The following is a 22,787-nucleotide window of genomic DNA, read 5'->3' as shown; positions in this document are numbered from 1 at the left end:
TGTGTTTTATGGATGGCATTCTAAAATATGTTGAGCCTTGAAACATTTTTAAAATGTTGCAATACAAAATGTCCATGTCTTCTAAACACAGGGACTATTCTTAACTTGAGCTCCAAAAAGTGACCTCTAATCCTTAGAATGCTTGATTAAAAAAAAAAAAAAAAAGTTCATGAACAGTAATTGCTTAATATAGCAATTGACAGTCTTCACTTGAAGATTCTATTTAAATCTTTTGCATCTTGTGTGCCAGCTTAGTATTGAATTTCTTTTTCCATGTTTGTTATGATCAGGTTGAGTCAGATTATAGCTGTGCAGGTGTTATATGAATCAATGTAATTCTTCAATTAAGGTGGAAATTACTGTTCAAAACTCACTTTCATCATGTGATTCACAGAACTATTTATAATATTTATACCCTGTCCTTCACATGAAAATCTAGGAAGGAAAAAAAACCACAGAAAGGAACTCTGACTATAATAATTATGCTAGAGAAGACTGGAAAGGTTGATAAAATAGTGATCATTGAATGTCCTTTGAGATTTAAAAAGAAAAACCAAAACACCTGTTTGGGACATTTTGGCTCAGTTTCTTAGCAGTAATCTCTCCCTGGCTGTAAAATCTATTGGTTCTGAACATTGCAATAAGCACATGGAGAATTTCTGTTCTGTTCTATTCTAGAAACAGAGAGATAATCCATGGATGTTTGACAGTTAGGTTTATGAATTTTTAAAGTGTTTGTAATATGGCAAGGAATGATATTACAAGGGAAACTAGCAAGCATCTCAACCGCCCCAGTATTTCCTAAAATATGTATTATAAAGAAACTGGCGTATCTTGATTTGTCAAGATTGAGGTGGGTTGTCTATTTTAAAAATCGTACTTGGGTTGGTACAGTATGGTTGGGTTGGTTTAAAGAGTTCTCTCTTTAAAAAGATTTAAAGTAGGTATCTAAAATGTATAAGCAAGCACTTTCTACACTGTAAATTAGGTGTGCTTTTTTGGTTTTATTTTTTCACAGATTTTGTTTTTTGATAAAAATGAGAAGTGCCGAAAGCAATGTTATGTGTTTTTATTCCAAGGGCACATTTTTATAAATTATAACTATAAATTATAATCACTTTAAAGGTGTACTAGATGGTGCTATAGGTGGTATAGTGTCCGCGGGTGCAGCCACATGCATGTAGGGATCAGAGAATGGTTTTTTAATGCAGGTTTTGGGTTTCTTGTTTTTTCACAAAAATGAGAAATGCAGAAAGCAGTGCTGTTATCTGTTTTTTTTCCGTTATCACCAAAAAACCATCTCTAGCTATAGCTGTTTATCTGGTGGTGTCATAACCATGTGATGCTTTTAGTAAGAGTGGTGTAGGAGCCATGTGCACTACTTATTAGTTGAGACCCCATTTATAGTAAATCTTTTTAGGAGTATGATTAATTTACAAATTGTGCCCGTTATAGAAGTAGTGGAAACTTAGGGCCCAATCCTATCCAGATTTCCAGTGCCAATGAAGTCGCAGTGCAGTAAAGGGAACACATGTTCCTTTTCTGCAGGGGTCTCCAAACTTTTTGGCCAGAGGACTGCATCAAATATCTGGCATGGTGTGGAGGGCCGGAAAAACAATTTAAATATAAAATTTAAATAAATAAATTAGAGATAGAACGTTGATGAGTGAATAAATGAATCAATGGGCTCATTCATTCAGCCTCTCTGACCCTCAGAAAACCCTCCAGACACAATCAAAGCACAGTTATGGTCATGTTCAGTTGAGTGGGCCAAAAGCTTTCAGGGGATAAGAGGTTGGCTGCAGGCTGGAAAGAGACTTGCTGCGGGCTGCATCTGGTCCCCAGACCGGGTTTTGGAGACCCCTGCTTTACTGGAAGGAGGCCTCAGTGAAGGCTCCCCCCCTTGCAGGATGCAGCACATGTCCCATTGGCACAGCTGCATCAGCACTAGAAACTTGGATAGGATTGGGCCCTTAAACTTATGCCTGTGTTTTGAAGTATTCGCAACACATGGAAAGATGTTTGCGGAATATAGACAAAATCTTGTAGCCAGAACAGTTATGAAATGTCATTTTGAAGTTGGGATGTCCTTCAACCTCTGATAGCCTTCAAGTGTGAATAATATAGTATTTCTTGCATGTTTCTTATCTTAATATTTCTTAAAATGTGGTATGGTACAATGGATCACTATGATGGTTTTTATGAATCTGTATGGGTGGTGTGAATAGAACTGTGAAGTACTAGAAGAAACATTGATGCTCCTCTGCCACCTTGGCATAAGAGCACTGCTTGGGAGAGGGGCAGAAGCAGGAGGGGTGGAGTACTGCTTATATCTTGTACTGCAGTCTTCAGGCTGAGTGGTCCCTTCTTCTCAGCGTAAATGAAAATTTGAAGTAAGGGAGAGGAGTCAGAAGAGGTTAATGTATTAAAGCTGGACAACTCTGCCTTTATATCATGGTATCACTTAAGAGTTGTTGCTGTTCATTCTTGTGCCACAGTGGCTCGCACAGTGATAAGATTGACCTGTTGCATGTAAATGATTGCAGACTTTAAAGCGGTTTTCTACAGAAGTTCAACTTTTTATCCCAATTACTTAGGTTTTCAAACTATTTGAGTGTTTTATTTCTGTAGATAATAGCGAAGAGTAATATGTATGAAATGTTGATCCTTCTCTGTGGATTATTACAACAGTGTCTGGAAATTGAAGTATAGTTTAACCAGATTGTTGTTGGATGTATGACTTTCTTTGATGGCTAGTTAACTGAGTACAGTATTTTATTTTTTTTCAAGTAGTCATGGGGTGATTAAAGCTCTTAGTCTGAGAACCTCATAACTAAATTTTCATATGAAAGAGCTACACATTCTTTTTCTTCAGTAATTCCTTTTGTTTCTTCCACATTCATTGCTTAGAAGCTCCATCGCACAAGAGAAAACACCCAGCACTCCCATGTACCTTTTGACTTTTTAGAGTCACCCTGTACAGTGCCTAACGGATAATGCTAGTATTGCAGCTACTTTTTTTATATTGTAATGATCTTTTAACCCTAGCATGTGTTTGAAAGCACATGTACAATAAGCATGTTTCTCAATCATGTGTCTGTTGACTTGCCAACAAAGTGTGACATGTCTGGCAGGCTACAGTTTTCATTATCCTGAAAGAGACTGTGTTCAGGACAATTGTTCTCCCAAACACAGTGTGTTGTCATGCACTTATGTGATATATTTGACACTGAAAACATCAAGGATAGGAGTAAATGTCATGAAACGAATGTGGAAATGAAATTTTAAAGCTAGTTTTTCATTTCAGAATTAGTTGAAGAATTGTGCAAAGGATTGATTTTTAGAACTGTTCATGTAAAGACTTTAAAAATTTGCTGGATATGCATAGAAAGATCAGGTTATAAAATTCTCTTTAAACAGAAGGATAAAAAGTCTAAATAACATGACTTCATGTGTATGGCTTTGTGCTGTTTTTGTCGAGTTGTGGCTTTCAAAACTTCAGTTTTCAGAAGGGAAGCATTCAAATCTTTTCAGCAGTCTATAGCCATTACCCACCAGTGTTACACTTTGCATTTTTCTGAGGAATTATGGAAAGATCAGGGGAAAATACTACTTTCAGTATCAAAAAAGTTTTAGATTTTAGACATTGTGGCTTGCTGTGACTGGTTTTCAGAAAGATGGCTTGCCACTTTAGAATTCTGAAAAAGGGAGAAGCAGTGAGTTAAATTCTTTACAGTGGGCCCATGATAGAGTAAAAAATATTCCTAACATGCCTAATTTGGCAAAATAAATCCTATCTTGGACGAGAATGTTTATACTATATTCAAACATTTTCCAGTACCTTTTCTTCCCTTGTTGTGCTGTGTAACCAGACTGATACTTGATATTTTTTGTTATACTTGTGTTAAGTCTGATCTGCCTACATAAAAAACCTTCCTCATTCTGAAACTCTTCCTTTGGTAGGAAAGGGCCCCATTACTACTCTTTCTAGGTTAAGAAAATATGTTCTTTCTGTTGTCCACCCTGTTGTGCTGTCTGTAGGTCTGAATATCACTGTGTGCATTCAAAATGTTTAATCAGAATAACTTTTATTGGCATACACCCCAATAACAACAACCCAGTAAGAAATATTGCTGGTAGGGTAATGATTTCTTACAATTTCATGTAACTAGGTTATAAAATTAAACAAAACCTAAAATTATCCTTAATAACTACAGAACGTAAAAGAGAAATGATAAATTAGATCTAAAACCAGAAATACCAATCTTACATTAGCTAACAAATTTCTACACAATCAAGGAGCTTAAAGCACTATCTACCATAGTTTAATACCACCATCAAAATGTTTAATTAACATAAAAATACTCTTGATCTAGTCATTGTCTGTGTCTTCAGTAAACCTATGTCACAGTAATTCGGAACTGGGGAAGTTTTTCTTTTGGGCCGTAAACCGCCGTGTGCTTACTAAATATGCCTAGCTCAAAATGGGTCATGAGTTGGCTACTCCAGGGCTGATTTCAGCCATGTTGAAGTAACCTTACTTTAAAAATAACCTGCTTCCACTCCGGGCTTCTTCTGTTCTTTTACCATACCAGTGTTTGCATATTTGTCCTTGCTGGGAGTTTTATACTGCATGTAATATGTTACTATGGAATGGGCAATCTGATCCTATAATCTCAAACTACTCAGTCTTGTATTTCATTCAAGATTGTGACCTGGCATAATGTGTATTTTGTGTCAGATTATTCCAAATTTCAGTGCCATCACTTCTCACAGACCATTCCTCTGCATACTCAAGTTTTCTACAATAATTGATTGCCAATTAGCTCATAGTCAACATAAAGTAAATTTAAAGTTTACACAACTGTGTTAAATTTTGTATAGCACATATTGTGTGTTCAGATAATAGAAAGCATCATTTTCTATTTTATGTTAATGTGACTTTTCACTGTCCTTTCTCTCTCCTCTTACCTCATTGCCTGTATTAGAACTGTGATGACGATATCCTGATTGATTTATTTTAAATGATGATCCACAGTTTGTGCAAAGCTGGGAACTAAGGTCCCCTGGCGTCCAGATGAGCATGCAGTGCCAACTTGTTTCATAGGGTTTTGGAAGCCAGAATTAAATTGCAATTTGTGGCTTTTCACAAGCTGCCCAATTGTGCTATAAATAAACCAGGATGTTGAAGATTGCAAACTGAGCAGCTAAGGGAAGGGAGAAAACAGGAGAATGCATGGGCTTGGAAGGGTTAAAAGTATTGTTCATCTTGTGGGAAATGATGTTTTCTCATTATGTCTGAATTGGTCCATTAGTTGCAGTACAGGGAGGCCACTGTATCTGCGGATCCCACATCCCTGGATTAAATTTTCTGCAGATTGGGTCTGTGGGCCCACCGCACATGTCCCCTTGCAAGGGAAGCAGAGCTCCCCTCATCTCCAGAGGGTTCGGGGGGCAGCATTCACCTGTATCCGCAGTTTCCATTATCCATGAGGAGTTCTAGAACAGAACCTCTGTGGGTATGGGGCCATGTCTGTATTCATATTCTGTTGGCACAATAGAGTAAGTTGTTGAACGAGAGGCAGCTGGAGTGCCAGTAAGACAAGCCTATCCCCTCCATCTGCAGTATGGGTATACTGTAGATCAGTGTTTCTCAAATTGTGGGTTGGGACCCACTTGGTGGGTCACAAGCCAGTTTCAGGTGGGTCCCTATTCATTTCAATATTTTATTTTTAATCTATTAGACTTGATGCTACCATGGGATGTCATTGCATTTGGGAAAATGTTACAGACCTGTTCTTTTAACAAGCTACTATGTATATTCTTTTAATAAAGATAGTGAATGGGACTTACTCCTGTGTAAGTGTGGGTAGTATTGCAGCCTAAGATTGTTAAGAATGTTTCTACCTGATGATGTCACTTCCAGTCATGACATCATTTCCGGTGGGTCCCAACAGATTCTCATTCTAAAAAGTGGGTCCTGGTGCTAAATGTGTGAGAACCACTGCTGTAGATAAAGTTGAGGGCAGTTTTTGAGCCAAAAGATCATGAAATTTTTTATGACCCCTGGATAAGTCATGGGGTAAAATTTAGGGTGGGTGAAATTCTTTGAAAACGATTTACCTGGAATTGTTCTGAGGCAGCAACAAAAAGCCAAAAAGAAGAAAGGAGCTGTTTTAACTTCTTTTCCAAACAGGAAAGGAGATGAAGGTGCTTATGGAGTTGTAGGCTTTGTTAGGAGTACAGTGCATCCATAGCAGCAGCCCTAACAGACTACAATTCCCACAAGCGCCTTTACTTCAGCCTGTCACAAAACTATTCACAGGTTGGCATCAAAATTCTTTCCACTGAGACCATGGGTAAGCTGAAGACACCCTGCTGCATTGTCCCATGAATGAACCCTAAGTTCCACTTTGGCTATCCCCAGTGATGGACTCCCATTTGACCAGTGCATCAGACACATTGAGGCAGTACCCTAGAAAGCTTTTGAACCCTCATTAGCCACCTTATAGGCATTGATATTTTGAAGACCATCTGCAGTGGGGGGGGGGGATTGGAGCATCTTTTGTGCATACACAGAACTGCTTTCTGTTTACACGTGGAGTTCTGTGGATCCCAGCTTCTATTTTTCTCCCACAAAGTACTGTTTTTGAAGTGTTTTGCTTTGACCTGTTGGTTCATATCAATTTAATTACACAGGCCTGCAAAATTGAGGGTCAAAAGTTTTCCCCAAACTTTATGATGGTTTGATATGAATTTGGGGTGCCAATTCCAAAAATGGCATCCGTTTTGCCCTATCATGTCTAGTTTTGGAGATTATAGTATAGCCTCATTAGTGAATGGTTCAAGCAGCTTCCTCATGAGGAAGCCATGGTGTAGGCTTATAGAAATGTGCACTGTATATAACAAATGTTTTGGAAAGTAATGGCAAAATGAGTGCCTCATTGTAGTATTGTATCATACTGTTATATGTTCTTTCCCTAGCGTTTGTTCTAATTTATGTAAAAATGTAAATTAACTATGTGTACTGATAGGGTATCTTTTTGGCTTAGGACAATTAGAAGAATTCTCACTGCAGGTAGTTCTGCTGAGTTGTTAGTAAAACTAGTCAAAGCAGCTATTCATTCAAGCTTTGAATTATGTGCACTGACTTTTAAGATCCCCTTACCTTTTGTAAATGTTTTCTGTAGATAGCTTTCCAAGCATATGATTGCATTTTTGCTTGTTCTTGTCATCCTGAATACTGTTACCTTTCAGAGAACAGGAATTGTATCTTGCATGCAATGTTAAAATTAGCTTAGTCTCTCTGACACCATATTTATGACATATTACAAATCTGCCTACTGCTCTTTTGGGCTGAAATACACACCTTGCCGCCAGTTTTACTGAATTTGATAACATCTTTAGACTTGAAGCACACTAGGCAATTTGCCTCTTGTTTGACAGATTAAAATGAACAGAAAATGACCGAATTTAAAGCCACCCTCCTCTCAGCCTCTATCTTAGTCTTCTATATATCATGTTGGAATTTGTAATGAATTGTTACTTTAGTTAAACTTCAGAACTTCTGATACAAAGGGAGTTAAGAAAGGAGCAAGAGATTGGTTCGGCTTTTTTAAGAGTATTAATGACTGATTTCTGTGAATATTAGGGTTTGCTGTGTATTTCTTCCAGGTTATATCTAACCAGGGCTTTTTTTTGTAATGGAACGTACCGGAACGGCGTTCCGGCACCTTTTCCCCCCCCTCCTCTCTGCCCCCACCTTTTCCCCCCCTGCCTGCACCACCCCGCCCCCTTTTTTTCCCTCCTCCGTGCCCCCACCTTTTCCCCCCTGCCTGCACCACCCCGCTCTGCACTGCTGGCTAGGGAGGGATTCGAACCTCCAACCTTGTGCTCCACAGCCCAGCACTCTCTCCATTGGGCTATAGGAAAGCCTATTGTCAAAGTGTTCAGAACTAATATATAAGGTCTTCAGCCCAGCTGGTGGCTATCAGTGCCTCAAGTATTAGTTCCAAACACTTTGAGCCTAAGAGCTCTGGTGGCTCAGTGGTTAAACTGTAGGTCTGTGGAGCCAGAGGCTAGGGGTTCAAATCCCACTGAGGAATATTTTTTTTTTTAAGGTGGGAAGGGTGCTCCATGGCTGCAAAATATAAAGGTTGGTTGCTAGTTGCCAAAAGGGGGGCCAGTTGAGGCTGCAAAACTCCTCAAAGTTAAGTCCCAGGCAGGCTCTTTTTTAAACTTTTTTTTTTTTAAGTTCCAGTTAGGACTTAACCCACAGTTAAGCTCCTGGAGTGAGCCCCCTGCTGGAGGCTGTGGGTTAAGTCCTACCTGGGACTTTAAAAAAAAAAGTTCAAAAAAGAGCCTGCCTGGGACTGAACTTTGAGGAGTCTTGCAGCCTCAACTGGCCCCCCTTTTGGCAACTAGCAACCAACCTTTATATTTTGCAGCCATGGAGCACCTTCCCACCTTAAAAAAAAATATATATATTCCTCAGTGGGATTTGAACCCCAAGCCTCTGGTTTCACAGATCTGCAGTTTAACCACTGAGCCACCAGAGCTCTTAGGCTCAAAGTGTTTGGAACTAACACTTGAGGCACTGATGGCCACCAGCTGGGCTCAAGACCAGCCTATAGGCTTTCCTATAGCCCAATGGAGAGAGTTTCCTATAGCCCAATGGAGCACCTCCCCACCTAAAAAAAAATGGGGTGTTTCACTCCAGCTGTGGCAGGAGTGCTTTTGCTATCAGGGAGCTCACACGGGATGGACGTGTGTGCGTGTGTGTGTGTGCGTGCGTGCGTGTGCAAGTGCGCGCATGTATTAAAAATGGCTTAAAATAAATAAATAAATAAAAAGTTGTGAGTTCCTGCACCTATTTTTTTACAAAAAAAGCACTGTATCTAACTACCATGAGTAAATGGTCACATAGGAGACCTTTGGGATCTTCCTGTATAAAGTTTGTGAACATAATTCCAGCTTCACAGTGTATACCAGGGGTGTCAAACTTGTTTCATACCGAGGGCCGAATAGCATTAATGATGCCTGCTGATGGCCAAAAGTGATGCCATTAGGCAGGAAGTGATGTTATTAAACAGGTCATAACCAAAAATAAACACTTTTTCTCAATTAGGAACTCATTAGCTCCAAATGACAGAGGAGAGAAAACACAAATCTTGATCATATTTCAAGACATGGGAGAGCCTAATTTTCAGGTAGGCTGCCCCTTCAGCTGTGCCACCTCAGCACTGTTAAGCAACTGAGAGCCTGAGGACCTGATAAAAAGCTTCCGCGGGCCACATCTGGCCCCCAGGCCTTATGTTTGACACCCCTGATGTATATAGTACTGTATACAGTTCAGAAGTTGGGCTTCTTCTCTTAAAAAACTCATATGGAAGTCCCTATGGCTATTTACTTTTGGTTACCCACAGAATAAAGAAAAATAAAATAAATAGTCACCATTCATAAATTGCTAAGGAATCTTTGTTGTTAGGAATCTTTTTGACCAAATCATGCATTTTGGGGTTCTTGTGAAAGTTCCTACTTAGAGATGTGAAGGCCTGCAAAAAAAATGGGAAGAAAACCACTCTGTGAAGCAATTTTTTCCCAGTGGAAAATAGAAAGTTTTGGGCAATGTCAAAAATGTTCTTATGAAATATTTTCTTCTTTAGAATGAGTGAAATGTTTTAAAGGCAAGGTTTGAAATATTGTTAAACCTGCCCATTACTTTCTCAAAACATAGCCTATTAACTTTGTAAGATTACATACAGTAACAAATTGTAATTGCTGTATACTGCAGGTGTGTACACCCCTTGCAATCTCTCACCTGCTTCAGATTTTTTCATCTTCAACATATGAAAGAAACTGGTCTGTTTGGAAATTTTCAAGGCTATATTGTTTAAATGACATGGGTTTGATGTAGCTATTTTTATTCATGGTTGCTATGACACTCACAGAATGTGATAGTGATAATATGCTACTGAAGAGTTATAAAGTACAACTGGGGGCCAAACTACATGTTCACCTAAATGCTTATAAAGAAAAGGTGAGTTTAAAATGGGATGTTTATAAAAAGCAGTTTTGGGTTCCCAGCTGAGATCACAGACATAGGGAGGGAAAAGTTGACCTTTTTCCTCTGAAACTATTTTCCCACCCAAAAACTGTCATCTGTCTTTGGGGTGATTTTTTTCCCCAACATGTGAATATAGCATAAAGAAGATAAAATGTCTGCCTTCACAAAGTGCTAGCATATCTGGCTGTTAAGAATCTCTCATGAATTTGAGTGTCTTGTGTATTCTCCTCTCCTGCTTAGAGATGTGGTCTTTGAGAAACTTCCTATTTTTTTCTGGGGAGTTACCTGTTGCCAGTGGTGTCACTAGGGTTCGCGTCAACTGGTGCAGGAGGCCAGCACGTCACCCCCATGCAGTGGGCGGGGCAGTGCCCCAGGTGGTGGGTGTGGTGATCTACCATCACCCTGCCCCCACTGGTTTTTTGGCTGTACCTTTTGAAAGAATAAAGATATTTCAACACGGTTTGTTTCATTGCATTCCGCATGAAATTACACATTTATTGATATATAACATGATGGTATTATTTTTGCAAACTGTGATTTTGGTCACTAGTGGTGTCACCTCCCCCCCAGGGTGTCAACTTACTAACACCTTATTGGAGCAGTTCTCAAACTTTTAGTACTGGGACACACTTTTTAGAATGACAATCTGTCCAGGACCCATCATAAAGCAAATTAAAATAAATAATTATAAATAAATTAAAGTAAAATAAATAAATAAGGGAAAGCCAGCCCTGTTCCACCAAGTGAATTTTCTCTGTAGCCTGCCTGCAATAACCCACCCCCCCCCCCAAAAAAAAAAGAATCAGTAAGATTTGTACCTCTACCCAGTACCCAGTTCAATTTAAGTTCTTATATTTCAAGCATATCACTATCAGGACCCACCTGGCTTTACAAGTCTGAGAGCCCAATCCTGTGCCTGTCTACTCAGAAGTAAGTGCCATTATAGTCAGTGGGACTTGCTCCCAGGAAAGTGTGGATAGGATTGCAGCTTAAAACAAAAAGATTCACCTTACCCTGTCAAGCCTCTGTTTCATTCTTTTTATGGGGGGGCTGCCTTCTGGAGCATTTGTTGAGCTCCATTTGCATCAAATCAGGACCGTTCTGGTGGCCTCATATTTCCCTTTGCCTGAACTGCCCAGGAGCCAAGGTACATTTGCTTACTTGTGAATAAACGCGACCATATGGCTTAGTTTCGCTTTCCATAGGGCTCAATACATTTGCCAGCTTGGAGGGAGGGACCTCCTTCTTGGGTTTTTTTTTGGGCTACATTCATTGGATCAGGACCATTCTGGTGGTGTTGGATTCCTCTCAGCCTGCCCTTTCAGATGGACTAAGGCATGTTCGCCTATTCACCAGTAAACGCACGATACGGCTCGATTTCACTTTCTATTGGGCTCCATGCATTTTTTGTTTTCCGGTTGATTGCCAATAACTTTTTATAGAAAGGAGAAGTTTCACTCTAGTTTTTTGCATTGCATTCTACTGGAAATTCCGCATCCAACGGTATATAACATGATGGTGTTGTTCCTAACCACCGCGATTTTAGCGTGTCACCCTCCCAGTGTGTGTCACCCCCCCTTTGCGCGTCCGCACCCCCCTCACCCCACTAGCGACGCCACTACTCCTTCAGGAGCAAGAAGCAGCTGAGGAAGGCTGATTTTTTTCCTCAGAAATTTTGCTTTTCCCACAGCTCTGATCAGGATTATCCACCTTTGCCTCCCCCAGCTGCTTTATACCAGAGACACTTCCAATTTTAAGCACACCTCTTAAATGTATTTAGGTGAAGGTGTAGTTTAACTTCCAGTATCAAGATTTATTGGTAGGCTTGGAGGCACATCCTAATTGTTTTGGAATGACTTGGAAGCAGTTGGGATTGTTTGTGGTTCATCCAGTCATCCCACTGTAGCCTCTGGTAAATGAGTGTTGCATGTTTTTGGATGTGTTCTTTTGTTTCTGGATGTTGACACTATCCAGTTTGAAGAGAAGACTGTTCTTAAGTCCAGCTGATAAAAACTTCCATTTGTTTGCCACAATGGTCTGTTCTCAACTATTATTTTTACCCCATTCTTATGACTGGCAAAACTAAGATGTGTGGGTACCTCTGGAATGTAGCAGCTTGCTGTTCCATCTCTAACAGTAGATATATTTGTAATCATATTGCATGTACAAAACTAAGGGATTTGTACAGGTTGAACCTCATTATCCTCAAGGGTTCCCAGAATTCATGTGGATGGCAAAAATCACATTAAAGCAAATCAATTTAAAAAACAATGTCCCTTTGCTTTTTTTTTGTTTGTTGGCAACCTTCAGTCTCGAAAGACTATGGTATCGCGCTCTGAAAGGTGGTTCTGGAACAGCGTCTAGTGTGGCTGAAAAGGCCAATTCGGGAGTGACAATCCCTTCCACACCGGGAGCAAGTGCAGTCTGTCCCTGGTCTGTCTCCCTGGCTATGGGCCTTCCTTCTTTGCCTCTTAGCCTCAGACTGTTGGCCAAGTGTCTCTTCAAACTGGGAAAGGCCATGCTGCACAGCCTGCCTGCAAGCAGGCCGCTCAGAGGCCAGGGTTTCCCACTTGTTGAGGTCCACTCCTAAAGCCTTCAGATCCCTCTTGCAGATGTCCTTGTATCGCAGCTGTGGTCTACCTGTAGGGCGCTTTCCTTGCACGAGTTCTCCATAGAGGAGATCCTTTGGGATCCGGCCATCATCCATTCTCACGACATGACCGAGCCAGCGCAGGCGTCTCTGTTTCAGCAGTGCATACATGCTATGGATTCCAGCACGTTCCAGGACTGTGTTGTTTGGAACTTTGTCCTGCCAGTCCCTTTGCTAGGCAATTTTAAAACAGCCTTCTGACCTTTGTGATGCAGGACAGTCATTAGGCAGACAATCCATCAATCAGTCTCTCTCCAGGTGCTTAGAAAGGCTTCACTCCAAGCTAGCGACCCTTCCCTTCCCTCAAGAGCACAGCACTGGAAAAGAATGTAAAGTGATTATCTTTCTCTCACTTACTTGGGGAAGAGAGGGGTCACTTGCCTTGGAGTGAAGCTATTATAAATGCCTGAAGAGAGAATGATTGATGGGTTGTCGGCTGACTGCCCTCTCTCGCATTAATGAGGCTATTAAACAACTTTTTTCTTTTAAATTAAAGGGCCCTTTTCATCACATTGAGATAAAATCGTCGGTGAAAAATCTGTGGATAATTATACCTGTACTTTGAAACAGTAAATATATCAAACATGACAACTTTGTGTACTAAGTTTATGCATAATGCATTTTGTGTTCTTAGAGTAGTAAAGAGTTATTATTATTAACAGTATTTATATACTGCTTTTCAACAAAAAACTCATGAAGTGGTTTACAGAGAAAATGCAATAACTGATGATTCCCTGTTCCAAAAGGGCTCACAATCTAAAAAGGTGCAAAAGAACACCAGCAGACAGCGACGAGAAAAGTCACTGCTAGGATGAGGCAGACCAGTTACTCTCCCCCTGCTAAAAAAAGGAGCACCCACTTCAAAATGTGGCTCCCAATTAGCAGGGGTAAGTTTAGTTCTGATGAGAAAATATATTGTTTCAATTCCCCCCTCTCAAACCCCTAGGAATGAAAATCCCCCCAGGGGCCTCAGAGTCCAATCTTATCCAATTTTCCTGCATCAGCGCAGCCACAATTCAGCCCCAAGGTAAGGGAATAAATATTCCTATACCTTAAGGAAATTCCATGACTGCCTCCCCAACACAGGATGCAGCGCATACCACATTGGCACGGCTGCACCGGCACTGGAAAATTGGATAGGATTGGGCCCTCAGACATTTCTGGAAATGTTATGTCTCTAGTTCTATGGAGTGGTTTATAGCAGCCATTAGAGACATTCAGAGCCTTAAATTTCAGACTGGAGGACTGACTATTCCATTTTATTTCACAAAGTGCTAGTAGTTTCCTACCCTTCCTACTGTCATAGAATGGTCATTCAATCTTTCCTCTATATACCAGCTAATAGAACTGTCCCAGTAATAGTCAGTAAGGAAAAGCTGGAATGGAATAGGGCTTCATACAATCATATAAAGTGAGCGTGCCAGGGATAAGTGGAGGAAAAGTTCATTTCTGGAAGAAAAGTTGATTATGGGTTACAAGTCATAGCAGGTATGTGCAAGCTCTTGGTTTCAGAGGCAGGCTGCCTCTGATTACCAGACGCAGGGGAGGGCACCAGGATGCAGATGATGCCTCTTGTCTTGTGTGCTCCCTGGGGCATTTGGTGGGCCACTGTGAGATACAGGAAGCTGGACTAGATGGGCCTATGGCCTGATCCAGCAGGGCTCTTCTCATGTTATGTACTTAAGTGCCCCAACCCACTGCCATACCTGGGGAGGGTAGATGGGGCAAATTGCCCTAGCACCGACCCTCCAGGGTCGCCTCTTGGAGCCTTGCCCCGGAGTGCCCAGGAGCGCTGTGGATAGGCAGCCTTGGCACCGACTGAACCACCCCCCTCCCCTCCTCCTTTATAGGAGGATAGGAGACAGGCGCCCTAGAGAGGCACTGACGCTCTAGGGTGCCCATCTCGTCTCCTCCTATAAAGGAGGAGGGGAGAGGAGCGGCCCAGTCGGTGCCGAGACACTGCCTGGAGGCAGCTTCCCGCTGCCTCCCAGGAGCGCTCCTGGGCGCTCCTGCTCTGCCTCTGAGGGCGTCCCTCAGAGACAGAGCGGAAGCGGCACGTGCCTCCTCTGACCTTGGAGGAGACGCGTGCCACTTCCTGGCCCAGGTTGCCCCTGCTCCGCCTTGGAGGGCATCCCTCCAAGATGAAGAGGACATTCCCGGCCTGGGTCGCCCCTGCTCTGCCTTGGAGGGCATCCCTCTGAGGTGGAGGGAAAGTGGCATGCACCCCCTCCAACTTTGGAGGAGACGCGTGCCGCTTCCCAGCCCCCTCGGAACCTTTCGCGCAACTTACAAGTTGCGCTGAGATCTCCACTGCAGCCCCACTGCGCTGTGATCTCCACTGCTGGAAGCAGCCCCAGACCGCTGCCATGGAGACCCCCACGGCACGGAAGGCTCCGTGGGGGCCTTGGCTGTCTCCTCCGTCCCCCCTTGTTTTCAAAGGGGGAACGGTGGAGGCAGCTGCACAGAAGTACTTCTAGGTCAGGTGTGTGTGTGGGGGGGCAGTGAAGGGGTTTGAAATGGGGTGTCGGGGGGCAGAATACTGGGGGTTGCCCCGGGCACAGGGATGCCCAGGAACACCACTGCCCCAACCCTCTGTAGAGAAGGATGTCCTGGAGTTCACATCCCCTGACCTGAATTCTCAGTTCAACTGGGGTATGGATAAGGTATGAAATGGCAGTTTATCTTTCCAAATACCAACCTAAATAAGATAAGATCGTGTGCCTTCCTTTAGCCCTGCATGTGCCAGAAGTCCCATAGAAGAAACAGGCGTTTCTCTGATGTGCAGGGTGTGAAAGAAGGTAAGAAATAGTGAGGGATTGACATTCTCATTGTTTCTAACATTCCCTGTGCCCCAGTGTAAATGAACGAAATCCCTTTCTCTGTAGAAGGGAAGGGGGGTGGGCATTCATCATGACATGGGTTGCCCCTCCTCTGCTCAAGGCTGGGCAGTTTCGGATTCCACAACCAAAGGTGGCATCCCATGCTTCCCAGTCAGGCTCTGCCTTGCACAGAGCTAGGCTGTGACTGAGCTGAGCTTTGTGCATGCTGGAGGAAATGGAAGAGGGAAAGGGGTTTGTGGAAGGCACAAATAGAGGCTGCCATGTCAATATTTGTGCAGTTCTTTGTATTATCATGATTATGGTTTTAACCCATTCTTCTTTCTAGAAGTTCACTTAGTTGGCAACCTTCAGTCTCGAAAGACTATGGTATCGTGCTCTGAAAGGTGGTTCTGGAACAGCGTCTAGTGTGGCTGAAAAGGCCGATTCGGGAGTGACAATCCCTTCCACACTGGGAGCAAGTGCAGTCTGTCCCTGGCCTGTCTCCCTGGCTATGGGCCTTCCTTCTTTGCCTCTTAGCCTCAGACTGTTGGCCAAGTGTCTCTTCAAACTGGGAAAGGCCATGTTGCACAGCCTGCCTCCAAGCGGGCCGCTCAGAGGCCAGGGTTTCCCACTTGTTGAGGTCCACTCCTAAGGCCTTCAGATCCCTCTTGCAGATGTCCTTGTATCGCAGCTGTGGTCTACCTGTAGGGCGCTTTCCTTGCATGAGTTCTCCATAGAGGAGATCCTTTGGGATCCGGCCATCATCCATTCTCACGACATGACCGAGCCAACGCAGGCGTCTCTGTTTCAGTAGTGCATACATGCTAGGGATTCCAGCACGTTCCAGGACTGTGTTGTTAGGAACTTTGTCCTGCCAGGTGATGCCGAGAATACGTCGGAGGCAGCGCATGTGGGTTCAGAGTAGTATACATTGTGTGTTTCCTCACAATACATGCAACTACACTGTGGTAGGTTAGGATGAGAGAGCCAGTAAGCTTTGTGGTTGAACAGGGATTTGAACTGTCTTTGGTTTAAGTCAGCACTAACCTATAAGATGCTGATTCTGTATTCCTCTGCAAGTAGTGACCTTTACATTCCACAAGTCCTTGGGGGCCTTTCACTGGTTTTCCTTCCCTCTAATACATGGGTGTCCAAACTTTTTGGCAGGAGGGCCACATCATCTCTTTGACATTGTGTTGGGGGCTGGAAAAAATAAATTAATGTACGTTTCAAATTTGAATATATTTTCATAAATGAATATATTAGAGATGGAACTTATAAGAATGAATGAAGGATTTGCAATAGCTTAAGGTCTATAAAAGGCCTTGCATAAAGCAAGGTCAGCCTTTTGTTCACTGCCGCTGATGTATCACAGATGTGAAACAGCAAGCAGTGGAGGGACCCCTCATCCCACAGCTCATGCGAGAGGTTGAACAGTCACCCTCATGCTGAGAACAGTTGCATTGGGCCAGCAGGAGGGCCAGAGGCTCATTGGAGACTGGGGGCTCCCCATGGGCTGGATTGGGAGTCCCCAAGGGCCACAAGTGGCCCCCGGACCGGGGTTTAGGCACCCCTGCTCTAATAGAAGAACGTTCCCCCTCGCATAACATCAGAGCCAGGGGACATCCTCTAAAATTGAGTGCTGGGAAAGTTAGGACAGACAAAAGAAAATATTTCTTTTCCCAGCGTGTACTTACTCTGTGGAACTTCTTGCCACAGGAAGTGGTGATGGCATCTTGCCTAAATGCCCTGAAGAGGGGATTGGACAAATTTCTGGAGGAAAAGTCCATCACGGTTTGCAAGCCATGATAGATATGTGCAAGCTCCTGATTTTAGAAGTAGGCTACTTCAGAATGCCAGATGCAGGGGAGGGTACCAGTACACAGGTTGTGTCTTGCTGTCTTGTGTGCTCCCTGAAGCATTTGGTGGGTCACTGTGAGAAACAGGAAGCTGAACTAGGTGGATCTTTGGCCTGATCCAGCAGGGCTCTTACAATGTTCTTTCGTTCTTATGTAACATTTGCCAGTGCTTGGGAGCATTATCTTTTTTTAGGATTAAGACAAGACAATCAGCTTGACATTAGCTACATTGAAAGCATGTTAACATCTACACTTAAATTAGTGTAGTTAAATAACTATGCTGTGCAAGTTGCTGGGAGAAGGGAGATAGGGGATTGCATATATAAAATGGCTTAATCTTATGGATATTAATGAAATGTTGCATTTGATATCTCCTACTTGACACTAGTTAGTTTCTGCTACTGAAGCTTATGGAAGATATGTTGATTTTCAGACACTTTGAGTTTTAAATCCTAATTCTGTAATATTTTTCTTTTATAGATGCCACCTCAGTTGAACAGCAAGATCTCTTCTGTCAGAAGTTACAGCAGTGTTGTGTATTGTTTGATTTCATGGACTCTGTCTCTGACTTGAGGAGCAAAGAAATTAAAAGAGCAACACTGAATGAACTAGTGGAATATGTTTCAACAAATCGTGGTGTGATTGTTGAATCAGCGTATTCAGATATAGTAAAGATGGTAAGTAAAGCACCTGAAGTGTTACTCTTCCTTTGAATACAAGTGAAGCTAAATACAATTTGCTCGGCTCTGTGTCCTGAATTATCTTTCTGCATTGGACTGGTGCTCGGTCCATCGGACTGTTGTTTGGACTTACTGCCATGAAACTGTAACAAACTCAAAGTGCAAAACTCCAGTTACCTGTTCAGCCACTGGCTTCTTTAAAATTGGGTATGGCAACTCGGTGATACAAAAGAGTAGTGTTCGTATCTTTCAAATTGCACTGTAATATGCTCTTTTGGTGGTGTTATTCAAGGCAGAATCAGTGGCACTAGCACATGACACATCCTATTCCCCTTTCCCAGGCCTGATTTGCTTGCACATATCAACTCAAGTTGACCCATTGCGGCTGCTGGGGCTTACCCCAGGACAGACCTCCTCCAGAAGCTGAAATTCCCCTGCATGATCTAGCATAGCCCGTTCCAGTGCCACTGCATCGACTTACGGGAATTTATTTGTGATTGAGCTGTAAGTCCCCTTCAGAAAACTACATCTGGAGATCCTTATGCATAGAAATTTCCCCCCCTGCAATAGTGGTTCTTTGGCATAGTTCTTTTGGCAGTTCAGTAGCCCCCCTCTATCTGTAGACTTGGTTTCTGAGTTTATCTGAGATTCTCAAATCCCCCCCACTGCACTCAACAACTTCTCTTTGTTTGTAAATGCTTTGTTTGCAAAGCAATGCTAACGGGAAGCAGGCAGCAGAGGAAGTTTTTTGGAAAAGGAAGCAGACAGACAGCACTAGACTCATAGCAGCTGGAGCAGTGGTTCTCACCCATTTAGTTCCAGGACCCACTTTTTAGAATGATAATCTGTCAGGACCCACCGGAAGTGATGCCATGACCAGAAGTGACATCATCAAGCAGGAAACTTTTTCACAATCCTAGGCTGCAGTTCTACTCACACTTACCCAGGGGTAAATCCCATTGACTATCATTGTTAAAGCATATACAGGTTGAGTCTCATTATTCCTGAGGAATCCCTTCCCATTACTCACCTGGATGGCACTAAAGCAGATCCATTTAAAAAACAATGTCCTTTTGCTCAATGTCCTTTTGTTGATTTAAAAACAGCCTTGCTGATCTTTTGTAATCAGAGGCAATCTTTCTCTCCAGGTGCTAATGGAGGAGGTGATAATGACTTGCTCAGCGGGGCAGGATAGTTCTAAGTGCCTGGAGAAAGAATGATTGAAGAATTGTCAACTGACTGCCCATTAACAAGGCTATTGTTAAACAACTGTTTTCCTTTAATTTAAAGGGCACTTCTCATCCTGTTGAGATAGAAAAATCCATGGAGAATTAGGTTATACCTGTAATTGCTTGCATGACTGTCTCTCTACTACAGTAAGAAAAGCAGTTTTTTAAACTGTGATTTTAAAGGGATGCATTTTTCCCCTTCTCCAGTGATCAGCACATTCCTTCTCATTTGCAGTGGCCATTTGTGTTGAGTCAAATCCATGTATAAAAAATTCATGTATAACAAGGTTGGACCTGTACATAGTAGCCTGTTAAAAGTACAGATCTGTAATATTTCCCCAAATGCATTCTCGCATCATGGCAGCATCAAGTCTAATGTATTAAAAATAAAATATTGAAATCAATGGGGACCCACCTGAAATTGGCTCGCAGCCCACAGTTTGAGAAACACTACTCTAGTGACTACAAGTCTAGTGTTCTCACAACACTGTCTACTTCCTTTTCTTAAAAACTTCCTCCAAAAGTATACTTCCTCCAAAAGTATATACTCCAAAAGTATATAAAACTTCCTCCAAAAGTATATACTCCAAAAGTATATATGGTCTGTTATAGAATAGTACTGCAGCTAAAAACTGCAGTTGTAGTACCATCAAGTTTAATCAATTTGTTTTAAAGGAATTTTCAGTGGTTAGCATTTTTCTGTAGTAACTCTGGTCTGGACTATGTATGCACAAAAAACATATTTGGCTACAGTCCTGGAAAACAGATGTCCAAGTATAACAGCTGATGACAGCCACAAGATATCATGAGAAGAAAGTGTTTGAGCCATTGCAGTATTGCTCACTGAGGGTGGAACTATTTGAACCATGATAGATGATGCTGGCTAAGAGATCTGGGGGGGAAAGCTTATGTTTACTAGGAAACAACATAATCCAGATCATCATCAAAGACACAGATGTCTTAGTACTAAATAATAATCCAGATTTTAGAACTTAGAAAAACCATAAGACAGTGGTTCTCACACTGGGTCATCATGATGCCCCACCCTGAGAGTCCTGGCCTCTGCCCCTTAAGGGGTGGGGGAAGGCAGCGATGCAGTTCCCAGGATCACACCGCTGCGGGGGCAGGGTTTTTTTCTCTAACACATTACCTCCTGCCGGGAGGTCCAGGGGGTGTGGGGTCCAGGGGGTGTGGGGAGTCCAGGGGGTCCAGGGGGTGTGGGGAGCCCCGGGGAGTGCTCTGCAAGCCTCCCCGCAGCTTGTGGAAAGTGAAAATAGTGATCACAATCACAAAACTGATAACGAAACCAGAAGTTGGTCACAACCACTATTTTCACTTTTTACCAACTGCTGGGAACCCTGCAGAGTGCTCCACGAGGTTCCCCGCACCCCCTGGACCCCGGCAGGAAGTAAGATGTTTTAAAGGAAAGCCCCCCTGCTGCCGCACAATCCTGCGGATTGCATCACTGCCTTTTTACCTGTCCCCACAAAGACTTATCTCAGGGGGTTTACTCCTCAGAAGTTTGAGAACCCCTGCCATAAAGATACAGTAGAAGGATTTACAGGTTCTCCTTAGGGTATAACAGCAGTTTATCATTCTGAGATATTCCTAGAATAAAGTCAACAAAACTAAAACAAAATTTGCTTATCTGAACCATTCAATTTGTGAATAAAATGTGTATTTGGTGATAAATGGTTTTTCTGCCAATAAAATATTGATTTGGTAGCATTTCAACATATAGAACCATTGTGGTGTTTTCCTGCATACTAAATGTTTAGAATTCTGTGGATTTGTGTTTTCTGGACTGATGACCAAATTGATTTACCTCATGAATTTTTGTTTTCTGAACTCACGATTGTATTGGTTTATATTTAACTAAATAGTCAAGAATTGCACTTGACTTCTAGGATGGATGTGTGGGTATGTGTGTGACTGTACGGTAAAAGTTTAGGGCGAATAATGCAGTGAAACATTTCAGTGGCAGTAAGAAACTGTGACAGTACTATTTGATCAAGCCATTATTTATCTTGCATCTGCTCAGTAGCAGCTTCTGTTCTAAATTGGTTCTGGGTCAGACTGGTAAAGATTTGGCACACTGGATTCATTAGTTCATTTTCAGTTTGTTAGAAGATTTCAGTATTTATGGTAGGATGCTGAGTTGTATGTTTCAGGAATGCAAATGATTATGTATAAATTGTCCTTGGACAACTAGGTGTGGACTGATCTTAGTTCTTTAAGAAACCAGCATGTTGCACATGCTGACTATCAGTGTGTGTGTGTATTGTCCTCCCTTTTAGAGCCATACTTTTGTGTTCAACATGCACTGACTTCAGCTTTGACTGTCTTAAAAGTTAAAAGCATGGTCAGCTGCAGTTACTGTTGAAGGAAACTCAAGGCCTTGACAGTTGCATCAGCATCACTGAATCAGTTTGCACATTGAAAATCTGTGGTGACTGATGTTGGCAAAATCTCTTCCTTAACTTTGTGCCTTGAAGTTGGTGCTGAATATATGTGAGAAGTTTTAGTGGTAAGGGATCATTATGGATCAGTGACATTAAGAATGGGGAAGGGAAAGGAACAGACTGGGAAATTGTCCTTGCATGAATGCCTCAGGGCTTCCATAGGATGACTTGAGATACCAAAAAGGGAAACCATCCTTCAACCTATTCATTTTTGTTCTGGGAACATATCCCCAGTGTGTATGTTCTCATTGCACTTTTTCAGCAAATGATAGGCACTTAACTTATACAGAACGTTGCTATCCTTGATTATTGAGCAAGTCCCAGATATTCTAGTTGGAATAAATCTTTGGCATCAGCAGGACCAGTGTTGGAACCCAGTGTGGCTTGACTCAAACTGAGTCACCGCCCCCCATGACTGAAATAAAAAAAGAGTCCTAACAGGGCACTTACCCCTTTCTGCACTACCCTTCGTGGGTGTGTATGGGGAGCCCCATGGAGCCCTCTGCAGGGCTCCCTGAATGTCAAAACAAAATGTCACTGCAACTCACTCCTTGGTTGCGTTTACTAGATGAGATATGAGTCGAAATTGCATTTTTTTCATTATTTTGGGGTGTGGGGAGTCAAGCAGAGGACTCCGCAGGGCTCCCTGCACACCCTTGGAGGCCAGCACAGAAAGGGGTAAGTTTTAAAAAATGCCCATTGGTCCCCAGTGATGGCACGATCTGGGAATCATGTCACTGCCATCCCCCACCCCCACAAAGACTTAACAGGGTTCTCAAACTCTTACCATTGAGTTGTACAATGGCATGATAATATTGGCAGTTTTATTCTCAATTCCCTCTTTAATTATCCCTAATATGGAATTCAGGATAATAATAAAAATCCCAGTAAAAACCATAAAAATTAAAAATCTACTCAAAACAAAGCATTATTAAAATATCACATTAAAAGTCCAAAAACAAAAATTAGGCTGGTGTAGTGGTTTGGGAGGTGGACTTCGACCTGGAAGATCCAGGTTCGAA

At 42.3% G+C, this 22,787-nt stretch overlaps 1 protein-coding gene across 1 annotated transcript in view; it reads left to right on the top strand.

The window, feature by feature from the left end:
• PPP2R5A (protein phosphatase 2 regulatory subunit B'alpha) overlaps positions 1-22,787 on the top strand; it is an 81,112-nt gene that overhangs the window by 20,698 nt on the left and 37,627 nt on the right. The window contains 1 exon segment of the mRNA XM_066619812.1: positions 17,875-18,071. Within this exon segment, the coding sequence (XP_066475909.1) occupies positions 17,875-18,071 (197 nt within the window).

This window comes from Tiliqua scincoides, chromosome 1, assembly GCF_035046505.1.
Source record: "Tiliqua scincoides isolate rTilSci1 chromosome 1, rTilSci1.hap2, whole genome shotgun sequence".
Lineage (NCBI taxonomy): Eukaryota > Metazoa > Chordata > Lepidosauria > Squamata > Scincidae > Tiliqua > Tiliqua scincoides.
Note: the sequence above shows the minus strand (reverse complement) of the source record. Positions and strands in the feature narration are given on the sequence as shown.